Source organism: Mandrillus leucophaeus, unplaced genomic scaffold (genome assembly GCF_000951045.1).
Source record: "Mandrillus leucophaeus isolate KB7577 unplaced genomic scaffold, Mleu.le_1.0 Scaffold309, whole genome shotgun sequence".
Classification (NCBI taxonomy): domain Eukaryota; kingdom Metazoa; phylum Chordata; class Mammalia; order Primates; family Cercopithecidae; genus Mandrillus; species Mandrillus leucophaeus.
The window spans coordinates 351,027-378,218 of record NW_012103243.1 but is presented as its reverse complement, the minus strand read 5'-3'; the positions used below and the strand labels follow the sequence as shown (position 1 = coordinate 378,218).

The 27,192-nt window shown below is 37.6% G+C and overlaps 1 protein-coding gene and 1 long non-coding RNA gene across 5 annotated transcripts in view; one reads left to right on the top strand and one right to left on the bottom strand.

Moving 5' to 3' along the window:
* Positions 1–25,517, bottom strand: LOC105544784. Its single transcript, XR_001006819.1, has 3 exons — positions 25,021–25,517; positions 7,392–7,471; positions 1–93 (listed from the first exon to the last, which is right to left on the bottom strand). It is a non-coding gene; the product is annotated as an uncharacterized LOC105544784 (long non-coding RNA).
* The window catches only part of LYPLAL1 (lysophospholipase-like 1), a 42,975-nt gene continuing 41,169 nt past the window's right edge, over positions 25,387–27,192 (top strand). For 3 of the 4 annotated variants that reach the window (XM_011987370.1, XM_011987368.1, XM_011987367.1), the window contains exon 1: positions 25,387–25,537. In XM_011987370.1, coding sequence (XP_011842760.1) covers positions 25,447–25,537 — 91 coding nt within the window. In that variant the 5' untranslated portion in view covers positions 25,387–25,446. Of the gene's footprint in view, positions 25,882–27,192 lie in introns of all 4 variants that reach the window. The other variant, XM_011987369.1, reaches the window with a different exon arrangement.

Below are 27,192 nucleotides of genomic sequence, written 5' to 3'. Positions count from 1 at the left end.
CTTCTGTTCCTCCTTTTTCCTCACAGGCATTCCTCCCACAGCTGTCAGATCCCAGGTTCCTTGCAGTTTGTGTTTATAAAGACTCTTAACATTCTGTAAAACATTAGAGATAATCTGCTTATATTGATATCTACTTTTCCCTCCACCCACTCCCACTACCTCCTTCATTACCAAACTCCAAGCCTTCCCTGTTACTTCTAAGGACTCCTTTGGAAACAAGATCTTAGGTCTAAAGGCATTCCTTTCCTTCTGCTACCCTTTGAAAATTAGAAATAAAAATCCTCTGGCTTTGAGATATGTGTAATTTCTGTAGAAGAAACTTAAAAACAGAAGATTAGTGTACTGAAATAAGAATAATCCGAAGGAAATTCCTAAGGAGAAAAACAGCTCTCTTTCATCAGCTCTCCCAGGAATTAAAGAGAGATGAAATAGATATGTGTGGTATTTAGAGAAAAAAATGCCCTTTTCAATACACAGCATAAAATTTACCTTCTGAGTTTCATAAATAAAGGTCTTAATCTTTTCTTTTATCAAACTGGAGTGGTATAACTTAACAACAACAAAAAAACTACAGTGAAAAAAAAATGTGCAGAAATGAGTCCTGAGCCAGTCATCTAATAAACATTCCTGGACCAAGGTGTTGTGGAAATAAGGCACTAGGGATGGAAGTATGTTACCCCTTGCTTATAATCATTAAGGACTTTTTATTTCCCTGACATAAATGACATAAATCATTTTGTCCTACTAAGATAAAAGTCTGAGTGGCCTTGCTCCAAAGCAGGGAGATGAAAAAATTTCTACATCTTCTGTATACTATTTATTTTCAATTTTGCCCTTTAAAAATGTATTTTTAAAATATATTGTATAATCTGATTAATATACTAGTTAGTAGCACACTTAAACATTTTACACATAAGTACAAAGATGTTGGAAGGACTGGCTCAAAATGTTTATTTTGTTTTACTAGTAGGGATGCATGATCATAAATATGTTTGGAGCCCACTGACCTTATTAAAAAGAATAATGAATCAGTAATCCTGGATTTGAGACACTGAGACCTGTTACCACTCAGCTACTTGCCCTTACACAGGTCACTCAGTTATCTGAATTTCCACTTCAAGTTTTATAGTTAAATTAGATACTGCCTGACGCCCCAATCAGAAAAATGTCAATCATCATTTTAACACAATGATTGTTAAAATCAGTAATTTCACTTTCTTTGTTGTTGTTGTTGTTGTTGTTGTTCTTGTTGTTGTTGTTGTTGAGACAGGGTCTTACTCTGTTTCCCAGGCTGGAGTGCACTAGCGCAATCTCAGCTGACTGCAACCTCCACTTCCCAGGTGCAAACGATTCTGCTACCTCAGCCTCCTGAGTGTCTGGGACTACAGGTGCGCACCACCACGTCGGGCTCATTTTTGTATTTTTAGTAGAGATGGGGTTTCACCATGTTGGCCAGGCTGGTCTCGAACTCCTGACCTCAGGTGACCCACCCGCGACAGCCTTCCAAAGTGCTGGGATTATAGGTGTGAGCTACTGAGCCCAGCCAGTAATTTCACTTTCACAGTGACTTGCAAATGAACAGGTTGCAAGGGTAAATAAGACTTTCATCAAAGAGCTGAGGATATAATGGTAGAAGAAGAAATTAAAAGGTTTATTCTATTTTAATTGTTACAATGAGGCTGCCAGAAACAGCACCATCCTACTGTACATGACTTTTGGATGCGACACTTTCTCCTCAGGATTTTCCTGGTGTTGGGTTTAGGAACGGAATCATTTATGCACACAGGGAAGGAAAAGTCCTTCATGGTTATACTTTGGGAGCAAACGCTGACTCAACTGTTAAAGATGAAGTAAGAAAATAGTTATGCTAATTGAGGGTCCGCTTTGACGGGTATTTCCAAACCTTCCCTGCTTACATTCTCACATTTCTAGTATAGAAAACTTTTTAGATCTTATAGTTTATTCTAGGTCCATTTTATTAAAATATTATGATTCATTTTCTTAAATCAAGATTCTTGAATGTGTCCCTTGTGAGTTTAGGGAGTCCATTCTTATGTTAACCCCACTGATCAAGTTTTGCCCTCTAATCACACTGCTCAGCTACATAAAATACGTAGTGCATTTCGTTCATTTCCTTACAAAATTAAAAAATATGTGTGACATATCTTCCTCACCATTATGTTTGGAGCCCACTGACCTTATTAAAAAGAATAATGAATCAGTAATCCTGGATTTGAGACACTGAGACCTGTTACCACTCAGCTACTTGCCCTTACACAGGTCACTCAGTTATCTGAATTTCCACTTCAAGTTTTATAGTTAAATTAGATACTGCCTGACGCCCCAATCAGAAAAATGTCAATCATCATTTTAACACAATGATTGTTAAAATCAGTAATTTCACTTTCTTTGTTGTTGTTGTTGTTGTTGTTGTTCTTGTTGTTGTTGTTGTTGAGACAGGGTCTTACTCTGTTTCCCAGGCTGGAGTGCAGTAGCGCAATCTCAGCTGACTGCAACCTCCACTTCCCAGGTGCAAACGATTCTGCTACCTCAGCCTCCTGAGTGTCTGGGACTACAGGTGCGCACCACCACGTCGGGCTCATTTTTGTATTTTTAGTAGAGATGGGGTTTCACCATGTTGGCCAGGCTGGTCTCGAACTCCTGACCTCAGGTGACCCACCCGCGACAGCCTTCCAAAGTGCTGGGATTATAGGTGTGAGCTACTGAGCCCAGCCAGTAATTTCACTTTCACAGTGACTTGCAAATGAACAGGTTGCAAGGGTAAATAAGACTTTCATCAAAGAGCTGAGGATATAATGGTAGAAGAAGAAATTAAAAGGTTTATTCTATTTTAATTGTTACAATGAGGCTGCCAGAAACAGCACCATCCTACTGTACATGACTTTTGGATGCGACACTTTCTCCTCAGGATTTTCCTGGTGTTGGGTTTAGGAACGGAATCATTTATGCACACAGGGAAGGAAAAGTCCTTCATGGTTATACTTTGGGAGCAAACGCTGACTCAACTGTTAAAGATGAAGTAAGAAAATAGTTATGCTAATTGAGGGTCCGCTTTGACGGGTATTTCCAAACCTTCCCTGCTTACATTCTCACATTTCTAGTATAGAAAACTTTTTAGATCTTATAGTTTATTCTAGGTCCATTTTATTAAAATATTATGATTCATTTTCTTAAATCAAGATTCTTGAATGTGTCCCTTGTGAGTTTAGGGAGTCCATTCTTATGTTAACCCCACTGATCAAGTTTTGCCCTCTAATCACACTGCTCAGCTACATAAAATACGTAGTGCATTTCGTTCATTTCCTTACAAAATTAAAAAATATGTGTGACATATCTTCCTCACCATATTTTTGGTTTCTTGAAAACAAAGACAGTGTTTAATTCATTTTGGAGCCTGCAAAGCTCCAGGCATGATATTTCTTGCTCATCGCAGGTATTCAGAACAAATATCAAATGAATGAAGGAGCAAGAGAAGAGCGGTACCTTATCAAAATCTAGAAAAGCTTTCTCAAAATGTGATCTGTGGACTATTTGCATCATTCACTCATTTGAGACTCTGCTTCAAATGTACCTCATTGGGCCCCACTTCAAACATATCAAATATTTCACATATTAATAGGCTCACCAAGAGATTCTGTGCATGTAAAGTTTGGAATCACCAATTAAGAAAATTATCAGTACTTTACCCCTTTTATTTCCAGTGAATGTCAGGGACATGAATGATGGCTTCTATTCTGAGATTTCTTGAGACCTAAATTTTTCCTTTGCTTCTGAACTTTGTTCAGCATCCCTTCTGTACCCCTAAGACTGCATGTTTGTGGGAATTCAACAGCAGAGATTTTATTGTAGTGGTGGGAGATTAAGGGCTGTTTGGAAGTTGTGACCAATAATGGCTACAACGTATTGAGTACTTATGCTAGATTTTGTTTTATAGTTATATAAATATGTACTTTATTTAATCTCACATTAAGTCCTATTTATTAGGTAACGTTATTAGGTTCATAATAAGAATTATGATAAGAAAATTGAAGCAGGAAAAAAAGGAAAGTAACTTGCCTGTGATCACACAGTAAGTGGTAAAGCCGTTCAAACCCCGGCAATGTGGTTCTAAAATCCACATGTTTAACCACTATGCAAAAACTGCCTAATAAGAAAAGATAGTAAAGAAAAAAGCTCTAGGGAGTTCAAGGGCGAAAGAGATCATGTGCTGCCATAAGAAGACTTCCAACTGAGAAACTAATGATGTGCTTCTCTAGCTGTGAGTTACTGTAAGCAATTGTGAAGATATGATTTTGTAGTATTTCCCAAATAACGGTTGCTTAGTTGCTCTCACACCCTCTACACTCCAGTCACAACTGTACTTCTTGGAGCAGGTGGCTCTGGTAAATCTTAGTATGAGCTGTCACTCAGGAAATCAGGGTTCTCAGTGTGGGGGAAGGCAAGTGTGAGAGTAATGGGGATGCTCTCAAAACAGAAACTTTCTTCTCAGTAGTCAGGGGCACAGTTAAATTAAGAAGGGAGCTAAGACCCAGAACTACCTGTGTTACTGAGATGGGACATACAATTCAAATGATCAAGCTGTATTAAATGCCTGCTATATGCCAGGTAAAATGCTAGTCTCCAGCGGGAGAATTTCCTCTGAATATGGAAGAGTATCTAGCAGGGCAAGAAGTAATGGAATAAGGCAAATTCCAGTCACTAGATCTGGTGAACAAACACAGGAAAGGTCACAAAGTAGGTCATTCTTCTGAGAGATCACCTTCAAACACTGATTAAATCTCATGGTACACCTAAAACCAAGTATTCTCTTTCCCTCAACAAGGTAGGATTTTTTTTTTCAAAGTAAATCCTAAAAATAAAAGTGAAAAAAGGGAAAGTTCTTTGAAAAAATATGCAACAAAAAGTACTTTTCAGCATGAATATTTCAGTACAACTCAGCATGCATTTAAAATGAAAGGTGAATTATTCGCTATCAAGAAACTTCAAAGCCCTTCAATTGAATTTGCTTGGCAGCAAAATAATATGATGGGTGGTCTGTTTAGGCACTTGTCCAAGTCCAATCACATTACATTTTCATAGTATCAACATTTAAAAGCTCCATCCTTGTTGCGTCAACAGCAATGCATGGGAACCTCTCCCAAACACATGGCAACCAGCACATTATACAAATATGTTTGCTCCACAAGCCAGACTCTGCCGTTTTCCAGAAAATACAAACTTAGCAAGTGAATGAAGGATTTGCATGTTAATAGCTCAGAGCTCTACCATTTGAAACATATCACATGGACCTGAGGAGTGAGGATTTGTCTCATTAATAGTCAGTTGACTTTGCAAAAGCACGGACATCATTTTCCAGCTCAAATGTCAGAGAAGAAGCCAAAATGCAAGTTTTCTGACTTTGAAATCAGTTCATCTTCCATGTCATAAGATGCTTCTCAGTTCAATTTCCATATCACTGAGCTTAGGATAGAGTTACTGTATATTCACCAACTTTTTTCCCTCTCTCCTAATATATAAGGAGTGGCTTATAGGATTGACAACACAGATTTCAGTCCAGAACTGTTACTAACTCAATGTACCTAAGTAAGTCACTTGACTTCTCTGAAGTACAGTTTTTTTAACCTATAACTGTATTGATTAAATCAAATGGTTTTTAAAAGGATCATATGAAAATAACTGCAAATTGCAAGCACTATGCAAATATGTTAGTATTGATAATAATCGCCTTTTTGAGGTTAAGGAAGATACACACATTCTTGTTCAACTAAACTTCCTTGTGTAGATCAGTAATAATAACTGAATATTGTTGAGTACTTGCTATGTATCAGGCACCGTTCTAAATGCTGTACTTCCATAAACTGTTTAAATCTTTACCACAAGCCTATGAAGTAGTTACTATTATCATTTCCAATCTACATATGAAACATCCGAGGTTCAGAGAGAAATAGAACAACTGAGATTCCAACCCCAGAGCCCCGCTTCATGGCCACTACTGTGTAAGACATATGATATAATGAATGGCCACTGGATCAGTAATCAGCCAACCTTTAATCTGTTTCTGGTTCACAGACCTCCTAGCCATAGCCTAGAACCAAGCAGATGCTGAGGAAACACTGTACTCATTGATGAGCCCCATGTTCTTTCACAAATCTCTGAATCCCAGTTCACCTTTCCACCTTGCTTATTCATGTGACGCTCGATGAGTAAACATATACTACACAAGTGTTAGGTGCTATTAGCATATTTGTTAAGAAAAACAATGACACTTGAATGAGTGGCTAAACTGGTGTGCTTCTAAGCTCTACATTCATTTTACCCCTTTTTTGGTCTAGTCTAGTATGTGGTGAACTCAGTTTAGGTATCAGGGTAGAACTTGCTGACTATATTTCCACATATAGAAATGTCAGGGGATCTCGGAAGACATATGCAAGGCCAAGGATCTTGCTGCGGGTCCATCTGGTGAATACTCTATGGAACATGCAAGGCCTGAGAGACAGCTCTATTGCCAGACCACTTCCTGTGTTATATCCTGAAGCCTCCACATTTTTGGCCACTCACCCTTGCAGGCCCTCCCCTCTACAGCTGTTCTGGCTGATTATTTTCAAAACATAAAATAATACAAGCCTAACACATGATTACTACTACTTTTAATGGGTGGAGCATTGTCCTCCCAAAATTCATGTTTGCCCAGAACTTCAGAAGGTCACTTTGTTCGGAAATAGGGTCTTTTCAGATGTGATTAGTTAAGGATTTCAGGTGTAAATCACCCTGAATTTAGGGTGGGCACTAAATCCAATGCCTGATGTTCTTATGAAGAAAGGAGAGAGAGATTTGGGCACAGAGACACAGATGCAGAAGAACTGGAGATACAGAGAACGCCATGCAAAGCTAGAGGCAGAAACTGGAGTGATATTACCACAGATCAAAGAACACAAGGTATTGCCAGGAGCCACCAGAAGCTGGAAGAAGCAAGGAAGAATTCTTCCCTGGAGCCTTAGGAGGGAGGATGGCCCTGCTGACATTTTGCTCTCAGACTTCCAGCCTCCAGAACTATGAGAGAATAAATTTTTCTTTTTTTAAGCTACCCAAGTTTTGGTGATTTGATACAGCCCTAGAAAACAAATCGACTATTACTACTCCACTACTACTACTCTTTATTCTAGAAATAATTAGAAAAGGTATTTCAATGACTCTTCAAATCCCTGAAGAATCAGAGATTCAAAATATAAAACTAAAGTAAAAACTCCGAAAATCACACTCTATGTGGGGAAAATTATGGATCTTACTCCACAAGAGGAAAACACAAGCCAATACTGGCAACATTTATTCGCACTTTTGATGGTCCAATAATTAGGGCAAAATTTACGTACAGCAAGAGCCTTTTTTCCCTTGCGTAGCATACTTCCACATAATTATAAAACCGCATGCTCTTAAAAGACACGTTCTCGTTCTATAAAAATAAAGTTAAAGGAAATATTTTAGAAAAAAATTAACTCCAAAAATATAATAAAATGCTGTCATTTTTCTGCTATGAAACAACCAATTCAAGAAATATTTTCATTACTCTTAGTTACTACAGATCTATCTAGCTCAATTTTAAATCTATTACACTGTAAAGTTCATTTAAAATAATCATTAATCTACTTTTTTCCACAACCTAAGTAACTAGGAACCATCAAAGATGATTTTCAAAAAATATTTGAAGTAGGCCCACTTACACACTTTCAAATATTTTGTCCCAGATTACTACCCAAATGCAACATAGAGGAGACCCCGAATTTTAACTTATTAGGGGAAAAAAAGCCTGTAAAAATTTTATGCTTTGCAATCAAAGGTAGTGCTCCCAGCATGGTGCCTGCTACCCATATGCAGCTGTGACTGAAAAAAAATCAAGGTGTGATTAAATGGTCTTTTTCATATTATCCTCCATTAAAAAAGTTTTTTAATTGGAACACGGACATCATTAACAGAGCCTGTTCACCAGAATTCTTTTCTCCAAATGACCAAACGAGGCATCTAACTTCTGATTTCTTCACACCAGGTTGATATCTGCTACTGACAATCTCTCAGCAGTGTACTGCTCTGTCACACATCAGTTTTAATAAAAGAAAACAACATGATAATAACTCTGTTTATGAGCTTTTGACATCCTGTGGATTCATAAGAAATTTATTTTTTCATAACACAAACAAGCAGCATCGGAGCAGATCTTCTGATTCCCCGGCTTCCTCTCTCCACCCCCACCCTCTCCTTTCTAATTTCCCCACATCTCTTAACAGAAAGACAGTTTTCTGGTGTCCCAGCCTGGAAACATTAGAAACACTTTAACTCTTCCTTCTGTATCTCCCCTGTATACGATTTGTCATGAGATCCTGTCATCTGTTAACTGGGGCTGTCTGGATTCACGTCACTGTTCCCAAGCTCAGACCTCCCATCTCCTGCATTCTGAGCCTCTTGATGATACTCTGAAGGTATAGACTCCTCTTCTATGAAATCCCTCCACAGTCTCCATCCAGGTAAATGTGTCAAAAGCATCACTTTCTTCATGGCATCCCGCTGCTTAACATTTTGCTATGGTTTCCAATTGTCCACTAGATAAAAGCTCTCATCCTGCAATAGGTTTTCAAATTCTTCTGTAATGAGCTCAGTCTATCAGTTTAAAAAAGAAATACAGATATCTTTCTCTTTTAAATTTCAGCACACAGCTACTGTTCCAGACAGGTCACTGCTTCCTTTTTAGCTGGACCTCTCCTTTCTCTGGGCCTCATGAGCGCTCTTCCAGCCTGTCCCCATTTCTTTGGCTTTGGACACAGAATATACTTGCTCTTCCCCACCCTTAAAACCCTAACAGTCTGGGGCCTTCTCACACTACCATACTCTGTATCATAATATCTTACCTCTGAAATAACTAACTTTCAATGTATTAATATGTCATTTCTTGTCCTTTCATCTCTCTTATTCCTTCATTCCCACTAAATTGGCTCAGAGACCCCACTGAAGATCTACAGGCTTTTTTACTTCATCATTTTTCCTGTCTATTTGCCTTTTCTGGCTTTAATTCTCTTCCTATTTAACCAATACAGTACTACATCCTCGCCAGTCTCATTAATAGCTCCACCTCACCTTGACTTCCTGCCTTGCTATTTCCAAAAACAGAATCAATACATTGTTCATTCTTCTTTTATTTCCAGAAGCTATTGGTACAAATTTAATGACAATATTGATTAGCTCCTTTAAATATTCTGTTTGTATTTATAGTGAATTAGCAATTATTCCCTATTCTTACTCAGTTCTCTTTTCCTTTAAACCTCTATGTTTTTAAGCGTCTAATCTGCTTTCTATTTTATTCTTAGAAAATGGTCATTGCAGGGTGTACTTTATTCTCACATTCAGATTTACCTCTATTTCTTTAGCCATTCTTCCCTTTCTAGTGTTAGAAGCAGCATGGCCTTGCTCTTCCAGGCTCCGGCCCCCTTCCCCTTTCATCTTTGAGTTCCTGCATGTGATTGTTCTGTTTATTCTTTTCCTTCAGCTTCTTTTGTCAGTTTATAATAAGTTAGCATCATCCCCATATTTTAAAATACCTTTTTTTCCAGCCCTGTCTGTTTCTTCGCTTTACAAGTAAACTATTTAAAGGAATAGACTACACTTGCTGTGTACACTTTCTCATTCCAGATTCCCAACTTGAGTCACTGCAATCTGACCCCGAGTCCCACATTTCTACTGAACCTGCTCTCAGAAACTTTTCTGGTCACCTCTCCCTTACCTGCTAAATCCAATGGATTCATTTCATCCTTCTGTAGCACCCCATAGTTTTTCACCTACATCTCAAAACAACTGTCTCCATTGCTTTCATGACATTTCACCATATTTCCTTCTACTTGCATAATTCCTGAGAGGTTTTCACTAATTTGTCTTCTTTGATCTAGCTTTTAAATGTGGGTTTTAAAAAATGATTTCTAAGTTATCTTTTCTTCTCCTACAAATTTTCTCCCAAAATGATTTTTCAATTCCTGTAGTTTTCTCTGATTCCTATATGCTAATGACTCCCAAAATTTATTTCTATCCCCAATCTGAGCTTTAGACTAAAATTCACAGCTGTTACCAAATTCCCATTAACACCTCAAACAACCCACCAAAAGTTAAACTACTTATCTTCATTCTACACTTGCTTCTTTATACTTGTTAATATCTTCACCAGAACACTTTAAAATAGCCATTTTAGATTATTTCCTATACCTCATCTCCAAGTCAAATGGATAACCAAGTCCTAAACCATTCAACCTTTCTAATCTGCCCTCTCTCCCATACTTCTCAGTCTATTGAAGGGCTGGGTGCGGTGGCTCACGCTTGTCATTCCAGCACTTTGGGAGGCTGAGGCGGGCTGATCACCTGAGGTCGGGAGTTGGAGACTAGCCTAGCCAACATGGTTAGACCCCCCATATCTAATAAAAATATAAAAATTATCTGGGTGTGGTGGCACATGCCTGTAGTCCCAGCTACTCGGAAGGCTGGGGCAGGAGAATCGCTTGAACCTGGAGGTGGAGGTTGCAAAGAGCCATTGCAATCCAACCTAGACAAAAAAGCAAGACTCCATCTCAAAAGAAAAAAAAAAGACAGAAAAAGATTACTAATAAGTGTCTTCTTATAGCCTCTCATTCACTCTTATTGTTATTTCTATGTGCCAGAGCTAGCCTGTTACATACATGAACATGTCACTCCTATGTTAAAAAAAAAATAGAAAATAGAAAAAAGGCCTCTGATCTGAGATGAATTTCTAAATCCTAGCCTGTCGTTTGTGTCTTCCCAAGTAAAAATATGGGCTACATATTAACGCTGGTCGAGAAGTCCAAGGTGTAACTTTTGCCCATGTGGATTTTATTTGAGTGATGGTACCTATTTTCTTCTATTGTTCAAACTACCAGGTGCTGTCTGTGAAACCACTTTATCCTCTTTCCAGATGCAGTTCTTTGTACTCAAAATGAGTCTTTCTCTGTAAATGGCTGTATACCAGCCTCATTTTCCAGCTGCTGCCCTTTCCTTGTACCTCACAACCATGGTGAAAAGATAGAATTTGGGCATCAATGAGCTCTCTTTAAGATGTCTCACTTATTTCTAAAGAATAATCCTTACACTTGGCATAAAAATTAGTGTTGTCACTTTTTTAAATGCCTGCTGAATGTCACTTTTTGAAATGCCTGCTGAAATGTCCAATGTCCTGGTCTTCTATCTGGAATAAGATTACGATTACAGAGATTAAAAGAGCTCACTGAATAGAAGATAGCCCTGGAATTCCAAGATTATTTTAGAAGATATGCAACTGCTACTTTGCATTTTACATGTGCAAAGTCATCAAGCCAATTAAGGCTGCTTTCAGTTCATTCTGATAGTATGTACAGGAAGGTATTTATGTACTGTCAGTGCCAGCCTGGGCAGCGTGCAAGTCTTGACTCACGGATCTTCCCTCGCACCCTGGCTGGAAAGATATCTGTGCATCTCTTTCAAGCTTGTTTAGGATGTGTAAAGGCTCTTTCTTTGTCCACTCTACTTCCAATATAAAGTATTACTTAGAAGAAAGCTAAAAACCTGATTTTGTGTTGATAGTTAAGCCTTTCACACAACATAAACATAAGGAGTTTGATCTGAGTTTACTTGTACTGTCTCACTCAAGATGTAGTTTTTAAAATGTTTTAAAAATCTCCGCCTTGTTTGTCACATGTTAGGGTGTGTGTGAGAGCAGGAAAGAAGTAGCCAAGGATTAAGTTTGTCTTAAAACTTTTAGCTTGTAGTCAGTCATTTCATTTTAATGTGCTACATCATACTACAATAATTGTTTTAACCCATTTTCTGGTGACCATACCAAACCTTCAGTGAAATCAATTTAATTTTGTCTTTTTCAAATTGCTCTCCAGAAAACAAGAGATATAAAGTTTTAAAGCAATTATACAAATAATTCTGTCAAAATCCAACTGTTTAAGTGGAGTTTGAGCTTGTATTTTTGTCTACGGCTCACATATTTGAACATATTTTTCATGCAAGACACTCAGCTGTACACGTTGCAGGATATAAAAGTGCTTAAACGGGTCAGTCAATTAACTTACAATTAATTAAAAACTTCCTACTTCACTCTTCTTCTAAATACAGAGCCATTAATATTGCTTTAGGGGAGTCAAACACAATATACTGATAATTATTCCCATAGATATTATTTCATATTATAGAGGTTTTATAATACAACATCACAAAATTACAATGTCCTTTTAAAAAATCCCTTCCCCCACCCAAAAGAAAGCTATAAATTTAAGCCAATATAAACTTTTCAGAGTTCTCTCTCTCAATTTCACACCAGGGCGTGGTGCTACACAGCTGGGGAGCTGAGCTAATAAGTGTTGAAAAATGAAAAATGCTGCTTTATGGCATCACATAAACTGGCAAAAAGAATACTTTTACCTCCACTCCATTTTTGACAAACAAATGCCAGAATGTAGATGCTATAACAATGAGACTTTATGATAGTAGGCCTATAGGGCAAACAGAATTGTCTTCTGGGATTTTCTTTTCGTTGAATACTATATGTAGTAAGAAGTGGCATAACATTTGTAAAATCTAATCACTTTTGGTTCCTTTTTGAACCTCGAAGGGGTTATTTCTAGGAAAGCGGTTGGACACACTACATAATGATCTATTTATGCAGTAGTGAAATAGGATTATCCCTTTTACAAGGAGATAGCTTTCCCTAACAATGTAAATACTGTAATATGAGTGTACAACTTGAGGATTTTGAGGAACATCATGTCCAACAAAAATTTATTGAATAACTACAATAGAGTTCAAAGAATGATGCTAAGAGTTCTTCTGAAATTTACATGACATAATATAGTCAGAGCCCAGCTGTTTTTCTTGGGCTGGTTTGTTTCCCAGCTGATGGTCACTCACCCACTCATTCACTCTCTCACTCAATCACTCACTAGTCACTCATTCAACATTCAATCAGTACATGTCTATTGCGAGTTTACTATACCCAAGTCACACAGGCCTAATAAATCACAGAGAACGTGCTGTTATAGCAAAAGATCCCAAATCAATCGTAGAAAGAAAAAAAAAAAAAAAACCCTTTACACAGGGTTTGAAATAAATGAGCTGCAGCCAGAACAAGGTAGAGAGGCATAAGGGTGCATTGGTAGGGTACATTCCTTTCCCATAGGGAAATACTAAACTTCGGTAAAACAAGAGGACACAGAGCAGCTCTAAGCCCTGCCCGAAGGCTCCTAGGTGCTGTTGACTCAAGTGGCTGGGAATTTCTGATTATCGTATTTAGAGAGCTGTGATTATCTGTTCGATAGATGCCTTCCCTGAATTTACACAGCTAGAAATACAGTCTCTCCTCTGAACTTGTAAAAAAATTACTATGATCTTATTATATCAGTTATTGTTAATTACCTTATATTATAGGTGTATATCTCATATCTCCTTACTAAATGTAAAACTCCTTAAAGGTCGAACTAAAGTCTGATTTATCTCTCATTTTGCATAATACATTATAATTATGAACTTTCTATACTATTTCATTGGATAAAGTTTTCAATGAATTCAACCAATACATAGTCAAAGTACTCATAGCATCTGAATAACACATTGTAGTAGTAGATAATGACAAAAAATATAAATACTAGTGTAGAAGCCCAAAAAACATAACTAACATTTAAGAGAAGTACCATTTTGGTAGTCTAAATCATGTGCAGATTAGTAAATAATGGAACCAAATAAGGAAATTCTGGTTGCACCTTTTAAAATGTGGAATCACACGAAGAAACCACTGAAAAGTGACCTTTTTCAAATTCCCAAAAAGTATCTGAGCATATTGAGTGTATTTTAAAGGCCACAATACAAGACTGCAGTTACATAAGCTGTGTGATATTACCATTTTTATGTTCCATAATTCAATAAAATGTATCACTGGAGTATTTTCCCTCACAAACAAATGCAGATTCTGCAAATAGCAGATGATTTCCAGGAACAAATTCATTCCCGTTATTGTTACTATTCTTTTCTCTCTGTGTGTGTGTGTGTGTGTGTGTGTGTTATGGAGTTTCGCTCTTATTCCCCAGGCTGGAATGCAATGGCACAATCTCAGCTCACTGCAACCTCCACCTCCCAGGTTCAAGCGGTTCTCCTGTCTCAGCCTCCCAAGTAGCTGGGATTAGAGCGCCCGCCACCATGCTCAGCTAATTTTTTTATATATATATATTTTTGATAGAGATGGGGTTTCACCATGTTGGCCAGGCTGGTCTTGAACCCCTGACCTCAGGTGATCCACCGACCTCAGCCTCCCAAAGTGCTAGGATTATAGGCATGAGCCACTGCACCCAGCCTATCTCTACTGTTATTGTTACTAATGTTAAATATCTATCATGGAAATGGAAAAACAGGAACGATTTTAGTTAGTTGTAGTAGTTTCTAACAAGTTTTTCAAGATTACAGACTTATCAATTACCTTCTGTAACAGTGCTCAAGGTAGCAGAAAATCTACCAGTGCTAGTAACATTTTAATGAACTTGATTAAGTTTGATGAAAAGTTTCTATTACTAATCCTCAGGTAATTATCCATCATCAGGTAATAGATACTAAATTTTTGGTATCTAGTTGAACTTTGAGGATGACTGACACTGTGAAGATAAGTTTGCCTCATTTCCACATAATCTCTGGGAAACTGATTCCTGATTTTACTCTGGAAGGAAAGATTATTAAAAACTTTTTAAGCCTCTCCTGCTCACATTGGCAAGTGGTGAATACTGGACAATTCGGCATTAGAATGAGACATCTGGGCATGTGAGTTATTGCTGATTTTGTATCCCTTACAATGAGATTTTAATCCACTTGAATTCAAATTATGTTGATCACAATACATCTTCACTGGTCTAGGCACAAAATACCCTAAAGGCTTTAATGAGTTTAAGTGAATGAACTGCGAATAGCAAGATCCTGACAGACACACTCTTACAGATGCAGTAAGTACTTCTTCAAACAACGTGGGAAGCTGGCAAGAAACGTCAGCAGAACAGCTAGGAACATAGTAATGTGGAATGTGGTGATGTCTTTTGAGAAAAGGATTTAGCCAATCACTGGTCAATAAAGACAATAATTAAAAACACATACAGCTTCTGAGAACAAGAACCATAGCTACAAATTACAGTTCTGCCTTCAAAGGGCTTCATTTTAAGTTACAGATCCCAAAATAATTGCCATAATTAGCATAAGCTTTGTATGTAAAGAAAAACCTTTACTTTTTTTCTAACTTGTGACATAGGCCACTATTTAAATGAAAAAAAAAATTGATCTTTACAAGATTTGTGTCTCTTTTTTTGAGCTCATATGTACCTTTTAAATGCCATAGAATCTACAGGAATAGTCATAGGGACAAAATGAAAATGTCGTCATTATTAAACCAGATTTAAAGAAATTCCTAGAGAAGCTTCTTAGATTGATACTATTGAAAATGCCTTGGAGATCTGTGGAACACAGTTAAATGATTGCTATTCAGTATAAAGAGTATGGCTAAACTTTTTATATTACACTCTGTATTTTTTTTTCCATACTGAGAAATGAACAAGTGTGGTGAATAATGTTATGAGAGAAACTTAGTGCTCTACACAAAGCACAAATTGTAGAAAAAAATGCATGCACGTTGTGTTTATGGCCAGGGCCATGGGTCAAAATGAAAATCATGTCCTGTTTGAACTGAAATAATCAAGATATTTCATTTGCAGTGCATTTTTACATTTTCTAGAAGTTTCTTTTAAGACAAAGAACATATTTATTGACAGCTTGATCTTTTTACTGATATAATGGATGACGTAAAGACAATGATGAGATTTGAGTCCTTGTGTGTCAAAAGAGACATAAAATTTGCCTTCTTTACTTCCATTCTGATATGTTTCCTCTGAATAAGCAACAAATCCATGGTAGTTATTACCTTGAGTGACTTCCAGGTGTTAACCATGCCATGTGACCGAACTCAACTATTCTCTAACAAGAGTGGCAAGAGAAGGAAATTGTTAGTATATATGATGATTTCAATAACCATGAAAAATACCTTTTTTGTCTATCACCTCCATCTGCATGATGTAAAAATCCTACATAAATAGGATACATTTTTGGGGAGAAGAGGAAGACTGAAATCTGTATAGCATAGGTGAAGTTTCTCTTTAAAAAAAGAAAGAATAGCTATATTAATGAAAGCTGAATGTAATCTATTATCTAATCCTTTGTTTTTAGATTTTAAATTATATGCCTATTCTCTATAGAAAGGGAGATAAATTATTATGGTTTATATTAATTTATGACAAGCCCTTTTGATGTTTTCCATTTTCTAGGTAAAAATATGCTGTTAAATTGTTACCAGCCAAACACTGATGCACTTTACATTTTCTATTAAGAAAAATAAATAATTCACACTTTTTCAAGGGAAGGTATGCACTTTTTCTGGCTTTCTTGAAATTATATTATTACTAGCAGCAAGTGCCAGCAGACTTCATGGGTGGTATTTCTTACTGAAAAGCAAGACATGAATCAATATTTTTATTAAAGTCAACTCACTTGTCTTCATAAATAAAATATTATTAATGTTTTTCCATTTTGATTTTAATGCTAGCAAGAATAATATACAAATTGTTAGAAGAGAGAAACAAAATACCTGGATAAACAGTTTTTCAAATTCTGTCATTTGTACATATTAAAGCAATGGCTGAGATTGTCTAAGGTTCCAAACACTGATGTGTAGTGTGTTTTTTTTAATCTAAATTATTGAGTAAATTGCTTGTCTTTTATACTTTTCTTATTGAGACAGATGTGGTTAATATAATTTGTGAATGTCTTTTGTGTATTATGCATTCTATAATGACCATGTGAACATAAATTAATAAGCAATATGAGAAAAAATAAGCAAAAAATATTTCTACAAACACACATACACACACACATACCTGCATCCTATTTTTAAGTGAGACAATGATTGAGGACTTAGCACAGAGCCAACACTAAAGAGAATCTCCTTATTTTTGTTTACATTATTGTTTCTCAGGCCCACAATGTTGGTATAAAGAGGGAAAGGCAGAAAAGTAAACAGTCAAATGTGCAAATGGCTATGTTAGTGGTAGCTGAGCTTGCTAACAGCCAGTAGAAGAGGACTGATCAAAGGAAGAAACAGCAGACCTTAGTTCTGAAGAATGAGTAGGCAGTTGAAGAAGTAAATAGAGGAGGGCTACACGCCTGGCTGAGATTAGAATGGGCAAAGGTGAAGGGACAGGAGGTGGCACAGCACATTTTTAACACTGTTGGTATTCAACATGGTAAAAAGAGTAGAATATAAGACGGGATGTCACCAGATATAAAACTGGGAACATAAGTAGAGGTGTGTTCCTAAAGAGTTTTAGGAAAACGGGTATCAATCCTTATATTAGATGCACCGTAAAAGCGTCTTTTTAAAAAGACAACTCTGTGAAGAATGCTATTGTAGACACTGAGAAATGAAAATGAAAAAAATATCTGGTTTGACTGCAAGAAGGTCACAGAAAGACACTCATTGAGATATAAGTTATATGGACTCTATCTTGTAAATTTAGACTTTGAGATATAAATTATACTTTCTTAAAATGAGGCATTCCTATCAAAATGACCTTACTTGCTTTTATTTCCATGCTTTGATATGCATAATTAACCTAAAGAATAGTATTTTCTAAATAGGATTACTACACCTTAAGGGTGTACAAGACAGTTCTTTGGGCATGTAGAAAGAAAATATTAGAATTTGTTTATATTTTACTTTTCTTCCCTGTTTTACATTTCTACTTTTTTCTATGTTCAGTATGCACATAATGCATTGCTATAATAGTGCATTCATGTAATTTATAAATTAAAAAATACACATTTATAAGAGATGCTCTAAAAACTTTTTACTGATAGATACATATAATAGACAAATTTCTGAGACAACGACCATAAAAATTAATTATTTTTACTATACCAATTAAACTGGACAGTTGTAGCTAGCACCAGGTAAACAGTACTGCTTTGATTTAGTTGAGGACATAAAGCACAGGACCTCTCATAAGCTTTGCCTTGTTGGGAATTGGAACGGACCTGTGGCCATTAATTTTATGTGTTTCTGCCCTCAAAAGTATAAAAGTACGAGGTAGGTGAGTCACACTCTGAGATCCACCGATTTCAAGGGGTCCACTCATTAGCTTTGGTGGGTTCACAAACCCTTTAGCGGGCATTCAGAGCACTCTGTGTGTGTGTGTGTGTGTGTGTGTGTGTGTGTGTGTGTATGCGGTGTATATTGATTTCCCTTTCACTTGAGAGGGTCTGTAACTTTAAGCTAAATCTTAAATGACACTATAAATACCCCCTACCATTGTCACCATCAATTTAATTGCCTTACCATGGTACACAGTCTCTTCTTCATTGGCTGACTGACCTCGGTACTCCAATCACATATGCCACACTTTAAGCTACCAGCCTTCCTATATTATGGTTCTTTTGTTTCTTTGTCTTTTATGATCTGGTTATTTCTTGCTCAGGGTCATGTTCTAGCTTTGCTTGGTTCTCACTACAAGATTTGACATTGGGCTTTGCAATTTTCAAAAATTTTGCTTCCCACACTAAGCTGAAAACCAGTCCTAATATTGTGATCCTGACCCTGGCCTTGGCTGGTTTTCTCCAAGAGGTGGCCTGTCACCTGTGCACCTCTGGTTACTGCTTACATGCCAGAGTAACAAGTAGTTGCCAGTGTAGCACTTCCTTCTTTGTTCATCCTTCCTATTCAAAATATAACTCAATTAAAAGCATAATTTAACTCCAACAAGTAACATCTAAGACACTGTGCTAGGCCTTTAGGGAGGATACAAAGAAATAAAACAGTTCTTGCTATTAAGGCAACTAAAATTTAGTAGTTCACAGGGCTAGCCATGCAGGAAAAGTACTCAATCCTAGGTTCTCCTACCTCAAATCCATCGCACCTTCTACCACAGCTCAATGACGATTTTGCTTACAATTATTTTGAAATTGTGTATGGGTTTTCAGGTTTGCAAGAGTATCTAATAAAGATATTTGTTTTCACTTATATTATTTTATTCTGTTAACCCCTGTGAAGGAAAACTAAATAAATGCATATGAATGAAAATATATAATGAATGACAAACTAATATTTTGAATAATCATTGCTTTAAACTTCTCTTGTCACTTGCATCCTTTTACTATTGTGATAAAAAGCACATAATGTAAAATGATCTTACCATTTTTAAGTGTACAGTTCAGTAGTGTTAAGTATATTCACATTGTTATGAAACAAATCTCCTGAACTTTGTCATCTTGCAAATCTGAAAATTTATATCCATTAAAGTACTAATCCCCTTTTCCTCTTCTCTCCAGCTCCTGGTAACCACCATTATACTTTTTTTTTTTTTTCTATGAATTTGACTACTTCAGATATTTCATATAAGGGAAAGCATACAGTATTTGTCTTTTTGTGACTGCTTTATTCAACTTAACATAATGTTCTCAAGATTCATCCATGTTGTAGCATGTGACAGGATGTTTTTCCTTTTTAAGGCTGAACAATATTCCATTACATGTATATACAATATTTTATTTACCCATTTATCTGTTGATGGACATTTGGGTTGCTTCCACCTCTTGGTTATTGTGAATAGCACAGCTATGAGCATGAGTGTACAAATATATCTTTGAGCCCCTGCTTTCAATACTTTTGGGTATATACACTTGCATCCATTTTTAACCTACACAAAGAATATCTGCTCCCGAAGACTGACATTTTGCCATCAATCTATAAGAAAGTAAATTCTTTGGAAATACGATAAGACAAAATAAATGTATTAATTTGCCTTTCAAATATAAACTAAGGTAAATTTTTCAAAGCTTCTTGATTTTCTTCATATAATAGTTATGACAAAAGAAAATCCATTGTCATACCTTGATGCCAATTATACATATATAGAAAATATTCATAAATACATATACACAGAGAAATATGCACATACACAGACACATCCTGAAAATAGTCTACTTCAGAATAAAGTGCACTTCCACTTTTCAAATTGCAAAAATTGACTTCATATTTTCTGAATATCTTTTTTTAAAGGTCTTTTTAAACTTTTATTCCTGGCTTTTAAAAGTAATCACAGAAAGAGTAGTACGAGATTAAGTCTGCTAAACTCAGCCATACAAGGAGGAAGGAGAAGCACATGTGCTGATCTTTCTCATACTACTAACTAAAAGTTTATATACTGCAATTAAGAGTTTTGAACCATTATTTTATAAGCAGAGTTAAATATCAGAGGTATGTTCATAAATGAGTGGCACATGTCACATATTTAAATTCTTTCAGGATCTCAGAATCATAGAACCTGGGGCTTCTCCATCAAGTCCTGCTCCCTTATTTCACAATTGGAGAAACATGTCCAATGAGACTAAATGGCCTGTCTAATGTTACATAGCTTGTCATCCCCAAAGCTGGAACAGGAACTCCTATCATTTCGTTACTTCAATATTTTTTATAACTACCTATCTTATCTTCTGTTAAAAGAATGTAGCAATATACAGTAGATATTCAGACTGTTTTCATAGGGAAATTACTCTTTCGGCTTTCATTTCTTTTCTTTGTAATAGACGTATGCAATGCAACGACTTCCCCTCATCTCATGGGAGGATTTGAACTTCCCTGCCCTCAAGGGCCCAAAACCTGATTAGGAGTTGCTGTTGATTCTTGCCTTGGATTTTAAAAGTCTCAAAATTCGTTACAGAAGAAAAAATTAATAGGTTCTAGAGTACAGAGACAAATATGAAGATTGCAGGAGGGATTCCTGAGACTCATATAAGCACTGAGTGGAAGTTGAATAAGAAGTGTTTCCAGAGGGTAATTTAGGAATTTGAGAACTGGTCATGAGAGGTGCTCAAATGGAAGAAGACCCATTTTCCAGAAAAGAGGAGACAAATGGCAACACAAAGAACATTGTTCTGGTGTCCAAGCATAAACACCGACCCTGTAGCCTGAACCCAAGGGAGGAAAGTTCACTGTCCTCCTCTAGGGCCTACACACTGCTTTGGTGTGTATCACGTTGACTGTTAATAATCCAGCAGAGTAATCACTATCCATTCTCCAAGGCTGCATTTGGTCTGTGTTTGAGGAGCTCATGTATTCCCCTACCCCTAATGCCAATGCCATCTCAGTCCATCTCACAATGCCCCAGGTGACCCATCTGCTCTAAAAACAGAATGAGACCACGCACATCTAGTAGTAAGGTGAAGTAGAGGAACGACCCACATCTGTATCTAGAAAGACTGGACTGAAAAAGATTAAGGCCCTCAGAACTGAAGCAATGGTTATACTAAAATTTATAATCTCATTTTTAAAAAGTATAGTTTTGCTGTTTTGTAAGAATTCAAGACTTTTAAGTTTTTTTCTAGTTTTTCTTTCATGAATGGACAGGGGGAATGTATGAAAGAAATCGTTTTGTTAATCTATGAAAAAATGTTAAATTACCTAAAGCTGAAGCATTTTGTGCAATGTGTATGTATTGTTTATATATATGTGTTTCTCTCTCTGTCTCTGAATGATGCAACAGATGAAAACTAACCAATAGAGAGGATATGGCTTGATGCTTAAGAATGAGCCAAACAACAATTGGTTAACTGTATACTGTCTGCATGACTAATGCAACTTCATTTAACTGTTATCATTTGAAAACCCCAAGTATACTAATCTTGTTCGTTGTTTTTGTTCTTTTTTGAGACAGAGTCTTGCTCTGTCACCCAGGCTGGAGTTCAGTGGCGAGATCTTGGCTCACTGCAACCTCTGCCTCAGGGTTCAATCAATTTTTGTGTTTCAGCCGCCCGAGTAGCTGGGATTACAGGCATGCGCCACAATGTCTGGCTACTTTTTTTTTGTATTTTTAGTATAGATGGGTTTTCGCCATGTTGGCCAGGCTGGTCTCAAACTCCTGGCCTGAAGTGAACCGCCTGCCTTGGCCTCCCAAAGTGCTGGGATTACAGTGAGTCACTGCACCCAGGCAAAATATACTAATCTTAACGGCTGAACTTTCAATTGTTTTTCTGTTTTGAAAACCAAGTGTGGCCTAAAGCATTTCTCAAAACACTGAAGAACAGTAAACTAAACTCCGACTTTGCCATTTATATCGTTAGATCCTAATAGATATTGAAACCCTGCAAAATAGGAGACTTTTTTCTTTTTCTTTTATTTCGTTTACTTGCTTTTTTGTTGTTTTTTTTGAGACAAGAGTATTGCTCTGTCACCCAGGCTAGAGTGCAGTGGCGCGATCTTGGCTCACTGCAAGCTCCGCTTCCTGGGTTCACACCATTCTCCTGCCTCAGCCTCCTGAGTAGCTGGGACTACAGGCACCTGCCACCATGCCTGGCTCATTTTTTTGTATTTTTTTAGTGGAGACGGGGTTTCACCGTGTTAGCCAGGATGGTCTCGATCTCCTGACCTCGTGATCTGCTCGCCTCGGCCTCCCAAAGTGTTGGGATTACAGGCATGAGCCACCACGCCCCAGCCTACTTGCTTTTTTAAGTTTAGAACTGAAATTACCAAAAGGAGGGGCATACAGGTTGGCAGAAAGCAAATGAGTAGCAACAAAAAATAATTAGGAGCTACACAAAGAGTAAAAGAATGCATGAATAGGAATCTTCCAGTGACAATATTCCCCCACCTTCAATAGGGCAAAAGATCCACCACAAAAGAAGCGAATAATCATCCTGAAACTTAATTACATTTCAAAGTAGTATAGTAACATGAAAGGAACAAAACATTTTTGTTCAACAGTTTGCCTACCAGATGGGATCTCTAAATATAGTAATCTAAAACCTTTGCTTGTCCTATACACAAATAAAGATGAAAGGAATAGCAACAATAGCTAAGCATTTGAATCACTTGAAATAAAATAGCACTTGAGTTAAGTTTGGAAGAATCTGGCTCATTCTAATAATGAATCTGGGAAGGCTGCAGTTCTCAGTGAAATTCAGAATACAGAAGGTTGCTTCTGATATCTACCTGTTTAAACTGGTAGAATAGTTGGAAGAACAAATCAGGAACTAATAGCAGGAGACTTGGGGAAAACTAAAGAAAAACAGGAACACCTAATAGAGATTCTAAAGGCCCACAGTACAAATTCCAGACTTTTGTTTTTGAAATAAGAGTTGGGACATGCCCTTGCTTTATTTCTGTGCACTCCTGTGTTAATGTGGGTAATAGTTAAGAACCTATGCTCTGGAGGCAAGTCCAGCATGTGAATCCAGGTTCTACAATTGACTGGCACTATGACTTTGAGCCAGGTTTCTTACCTCTTTGAGCCTCGTCGACAAAAGCAGATAGTGATAGTACTGAGTTTTATTGGAATTAATTTATGACAGTTTTTGGCACCTACTGAATCCCATGAATATTAGTTGCTTATTATTATTAATCATTACTCTTAAATAATTATATTCTGATTTTTTGCTGTCTCAAAAGCATGGGGTGGTGTACAGTAAGATTTTCTAGTAGTAAATGGAGTTCTAAGAGTAGAACTCAAAGCCTTCCCTGGCATATCTCCAAGTGGTCTTTCCTAGTAACACTGCCCTCTTCTCACCTGGCTAGGGAAGGTTATCTAGAACTTACATGGGGAAGGCAGGTCAAAAGACAGAGGCATTTTCTAAGAATTGACTATCAGAGCTCAGCCTATCCTCATTTGTCCTCCTTAGGGATTTCACTTATACAACTCTCAGCTGCAGATCTACGGGCTTTGGAGAAATGACTCAGAATCTCTATTCGATCTGGTTAACTAATGGCATGTAGGACCATTCTGGTTGATGGCACTGGTATTAATACAACACTATGATAGCTTAGAGCTGATTTTGGCAACTGACGTTTGATAGTAAACAGTTTAGTTACCTGGAAGTAGGGTGATTACATTACCTGGAACAAATAAAAGATAAGTCGTAGTTGCTTAAACGTGATGCAGACTACAATGAATGGAAGGCCAGTGTTTAATGGCACTTAAGCTTCTACTGGGTTATTTTGTTGAATTTTACATGAGGAAAGAGCAACCTGCTGGGACCACTGCCTTCAGTATTAAAAGATATCTGTGTTTTGGCTTTCATAAAGGAAATAATTCCATTTTTTAGTATTTTTTAAATTGTGGTAAAATACATATAAAATTTACTAAGTGTACAGTTCACTGGCACTTATTAACAATGTTGTACAACCATCATCACTGTCCATTTCTAAAAATGTTTCACTATCTAAGCAGAAACTCTGTACTCATTAAACAACAACCTCCCAACCCCCTTCTTCCCTTAGCCCCTGGTAATTTCTACCCTACTTTCTGTCTCTATGCATTTGCCAATTGTAGATATCTCATGTAAGTGGAATCATACAATTATTTGTCCTTTTGTGTCTGGCTTATTTCACTTGGTATAATGTTTTCAAGGTTCATCCATGTTGTGGCATGTATCCGAATCGCATTCCTTTTACAGGCTGAATAATATTCCATTTCAATATGTACATAGCACATTTTCTTTATCTCTCCATCTGTAGATGAACATTTGAGTTGTTTCCACCTTTTGGTACTTGTGAGTAATGCTGCTATAGAACACTGAAGTACAAGTATTTGTTTGAGTTCCTGCTTTCATCTCTTTTGGGCATAAACCTAGGAGTGCAACTGCTGGATCATATGTTAAGTCAATGTTTAACTTGTTGAGGAACCACCAAATTATTTCTATTGCTGCAACATCATTTTACATTCCTATCAGCTATGCACAAGGTTTCTAATTTCTACACATCTTCACCAATACTTATTTTCTGTTTTTTTAAATAAAAAAAACAGAGCCATTCTAATGGGTATATAAGGTAGAATCTCATCAGATTTGCTTTGTAAACTATTTATTAAAAATAAGACACACGAAGTTATTATTATACGCTTCCCTTACCGTGTGTATCAAAAGCTGCAAACATCCTGTGCGAGTCCCAAAGTGAAAGGTAAAATATCGCTCTATCTATTACATTTTAAACATAATAACACTAATAATTTCTCCAAATAAGGTAATCCTGAGTTTGGGGATTTCATTTAAAAGTCCTAGAGCAAATGCTCAGGGCATAAACATATCCATTAGTCATTACAGAAGTCCATACGAGGCTGACACACGTAGAATACCATTATTAGCAAAACTAAACTCAGTACACTTACAACTGCCTCAAACTTGACCCCAAAGTATCGAAAGCTCCTCGGAGAGCGGGCCAGCCGCAGTGCGCATGCGCACTCCCGGGCGTGCCCCCGCCCGTGCCTGCGTATTTGCGTGCGCGGCCCCGCGCTGCAACGCTGGGGCGGAGCCGCATGACTGGCAGTGGTATCAGCTATGGCGGCTGCGTCGGGGTCAGTTCTGCAGCGCTGTATCGTGTCGCCGACTGGGAGGCATAGCGCCTCTCTGATCTTCCTACATGGCTCAGGTGGATTCAATTTTACGTCCTGGTTTTCTACAGCTCGGGAAACAACTTCCCCTCGGTTACCCCAGTATTGCCCAAGTGGAGGTGTCGCCGGGCCCAAATAGGGCCCAGTGGGTGGCTCCCCCGTCGCCAGCCCCTACTGTGGATGCACGGGCAGCGCCACCTGCCCCCAGCAGCTCTCCTTAATCTTCCTCTTTCTATCGGGCGGTCACTGGCCCACCACCCTCGCTTTGGGGCCTTGTGTCCCGCCGCTCAGCCGGCTCTCCATCCACACAACATTCTCTCCAGTGCAACCTTTACCACCTCCCCATTCCTCGCCCCAGGTTTAAACAGAGCAAGTTAGTAAGGTAAGTCTTCTGCTAGAGGGAAATTATTTAGTGTTTTTCATGATCAGCTACTAGAAATTTTTCAGTCGTAATTGCCCATTGCTTTCTCCAGGCTCCCATACTAATGTAGACAAGTGAGATTCACAGTTAATCTTAGATACTGTTTACAGAGTATCTCTTTTCTGTAACCCACTGTGCCATGGTTGGAATATTTTCTCTCCCTTTCCTTTTTCCTGCTTCTCTTTCCTTCCTTCCCCTTTCCCGCCTGTGTCATTAAACTTCCAAGATAGACTACAGGGGCAGGAGCCCCAGGGGCAGGTTATCTTCCACTGCTTACCCTTAGTAACGTGTACTTAATGCTGTATCGTTTCTTAACACTCATCTGTAATCACTTTTGTCAGTCTTCACTGGATTGTGAGAGTAAGGGCCCTTGTGTCAATCTTTGCACCCCCAGTGCTTGGCCCAGGGTAAGCTCTCAGGAAATGTTTTTTAAAGAAATGAGATGCAGCCGGTGTCCTCAGGGGGCCTACCTAAAGTTAAAAACAAAAACAATCCAATTAGTTTGAGTCAGCAGTGCATGGAAGATCACAAGACGGTGCGTGGTTTCCTGCCAAGTGAATTGTAAGAGAAAAAAATGTGGTTAGGCATTATTAAGGCATTTGGAAGATGAAAAGCTTGTCAGACTTTTCGAAGAAAGTGGTCTTTGAGCCGAGACGGATAGGCTTAAAAGGGACTGTGATTGGAAGGGAATTGGAAAGGTACTGGGCAGAGACCTGGAAAAGGGCAATTGTGGGACGTATTCTCTTTATTTTGAAAATGAGGCCAGACAGGTTCAGCAGCTTGGCCAAGGTCTCTTAGCTGTTACTGTGAGTAGTGGCGGATTTGGGATTAGAACCCAAAGCTCTCCGACCTCAAACTCAGGGCTTTGGTGGGGTAAGGTGAAAAAGCTTGAACTAGGATGTATTGTTTTGGAGATAGGGAAGAAGAGGGCCAATAGTGTTTAAAGGAAAAGACTTGGCATACATTTAGAAGGTGAAGTGTGCAAGATGACAGCGGTACTTAATAACTAGGAGACTGGTGATACTATTTAGGGCTCCAAGAGTGTTCATTTATAAGTACCCAGAAATTCCCCAACACTGTACCCTTTCTCATAATCAATTCTCATTATATTTAGGAAGAACTCCTAGACTATGTTCTTTTTTCCCCTGGACCTCTTTGCTAAAAGTAACTATCCTTTTTTTAAAATTTCAGATTACATTTTTATAACCTGTAATGATATGTCTCTAAAATTCAGAGTCATGTATGTATGTATTTTTTCCTTTGCACTTTGAA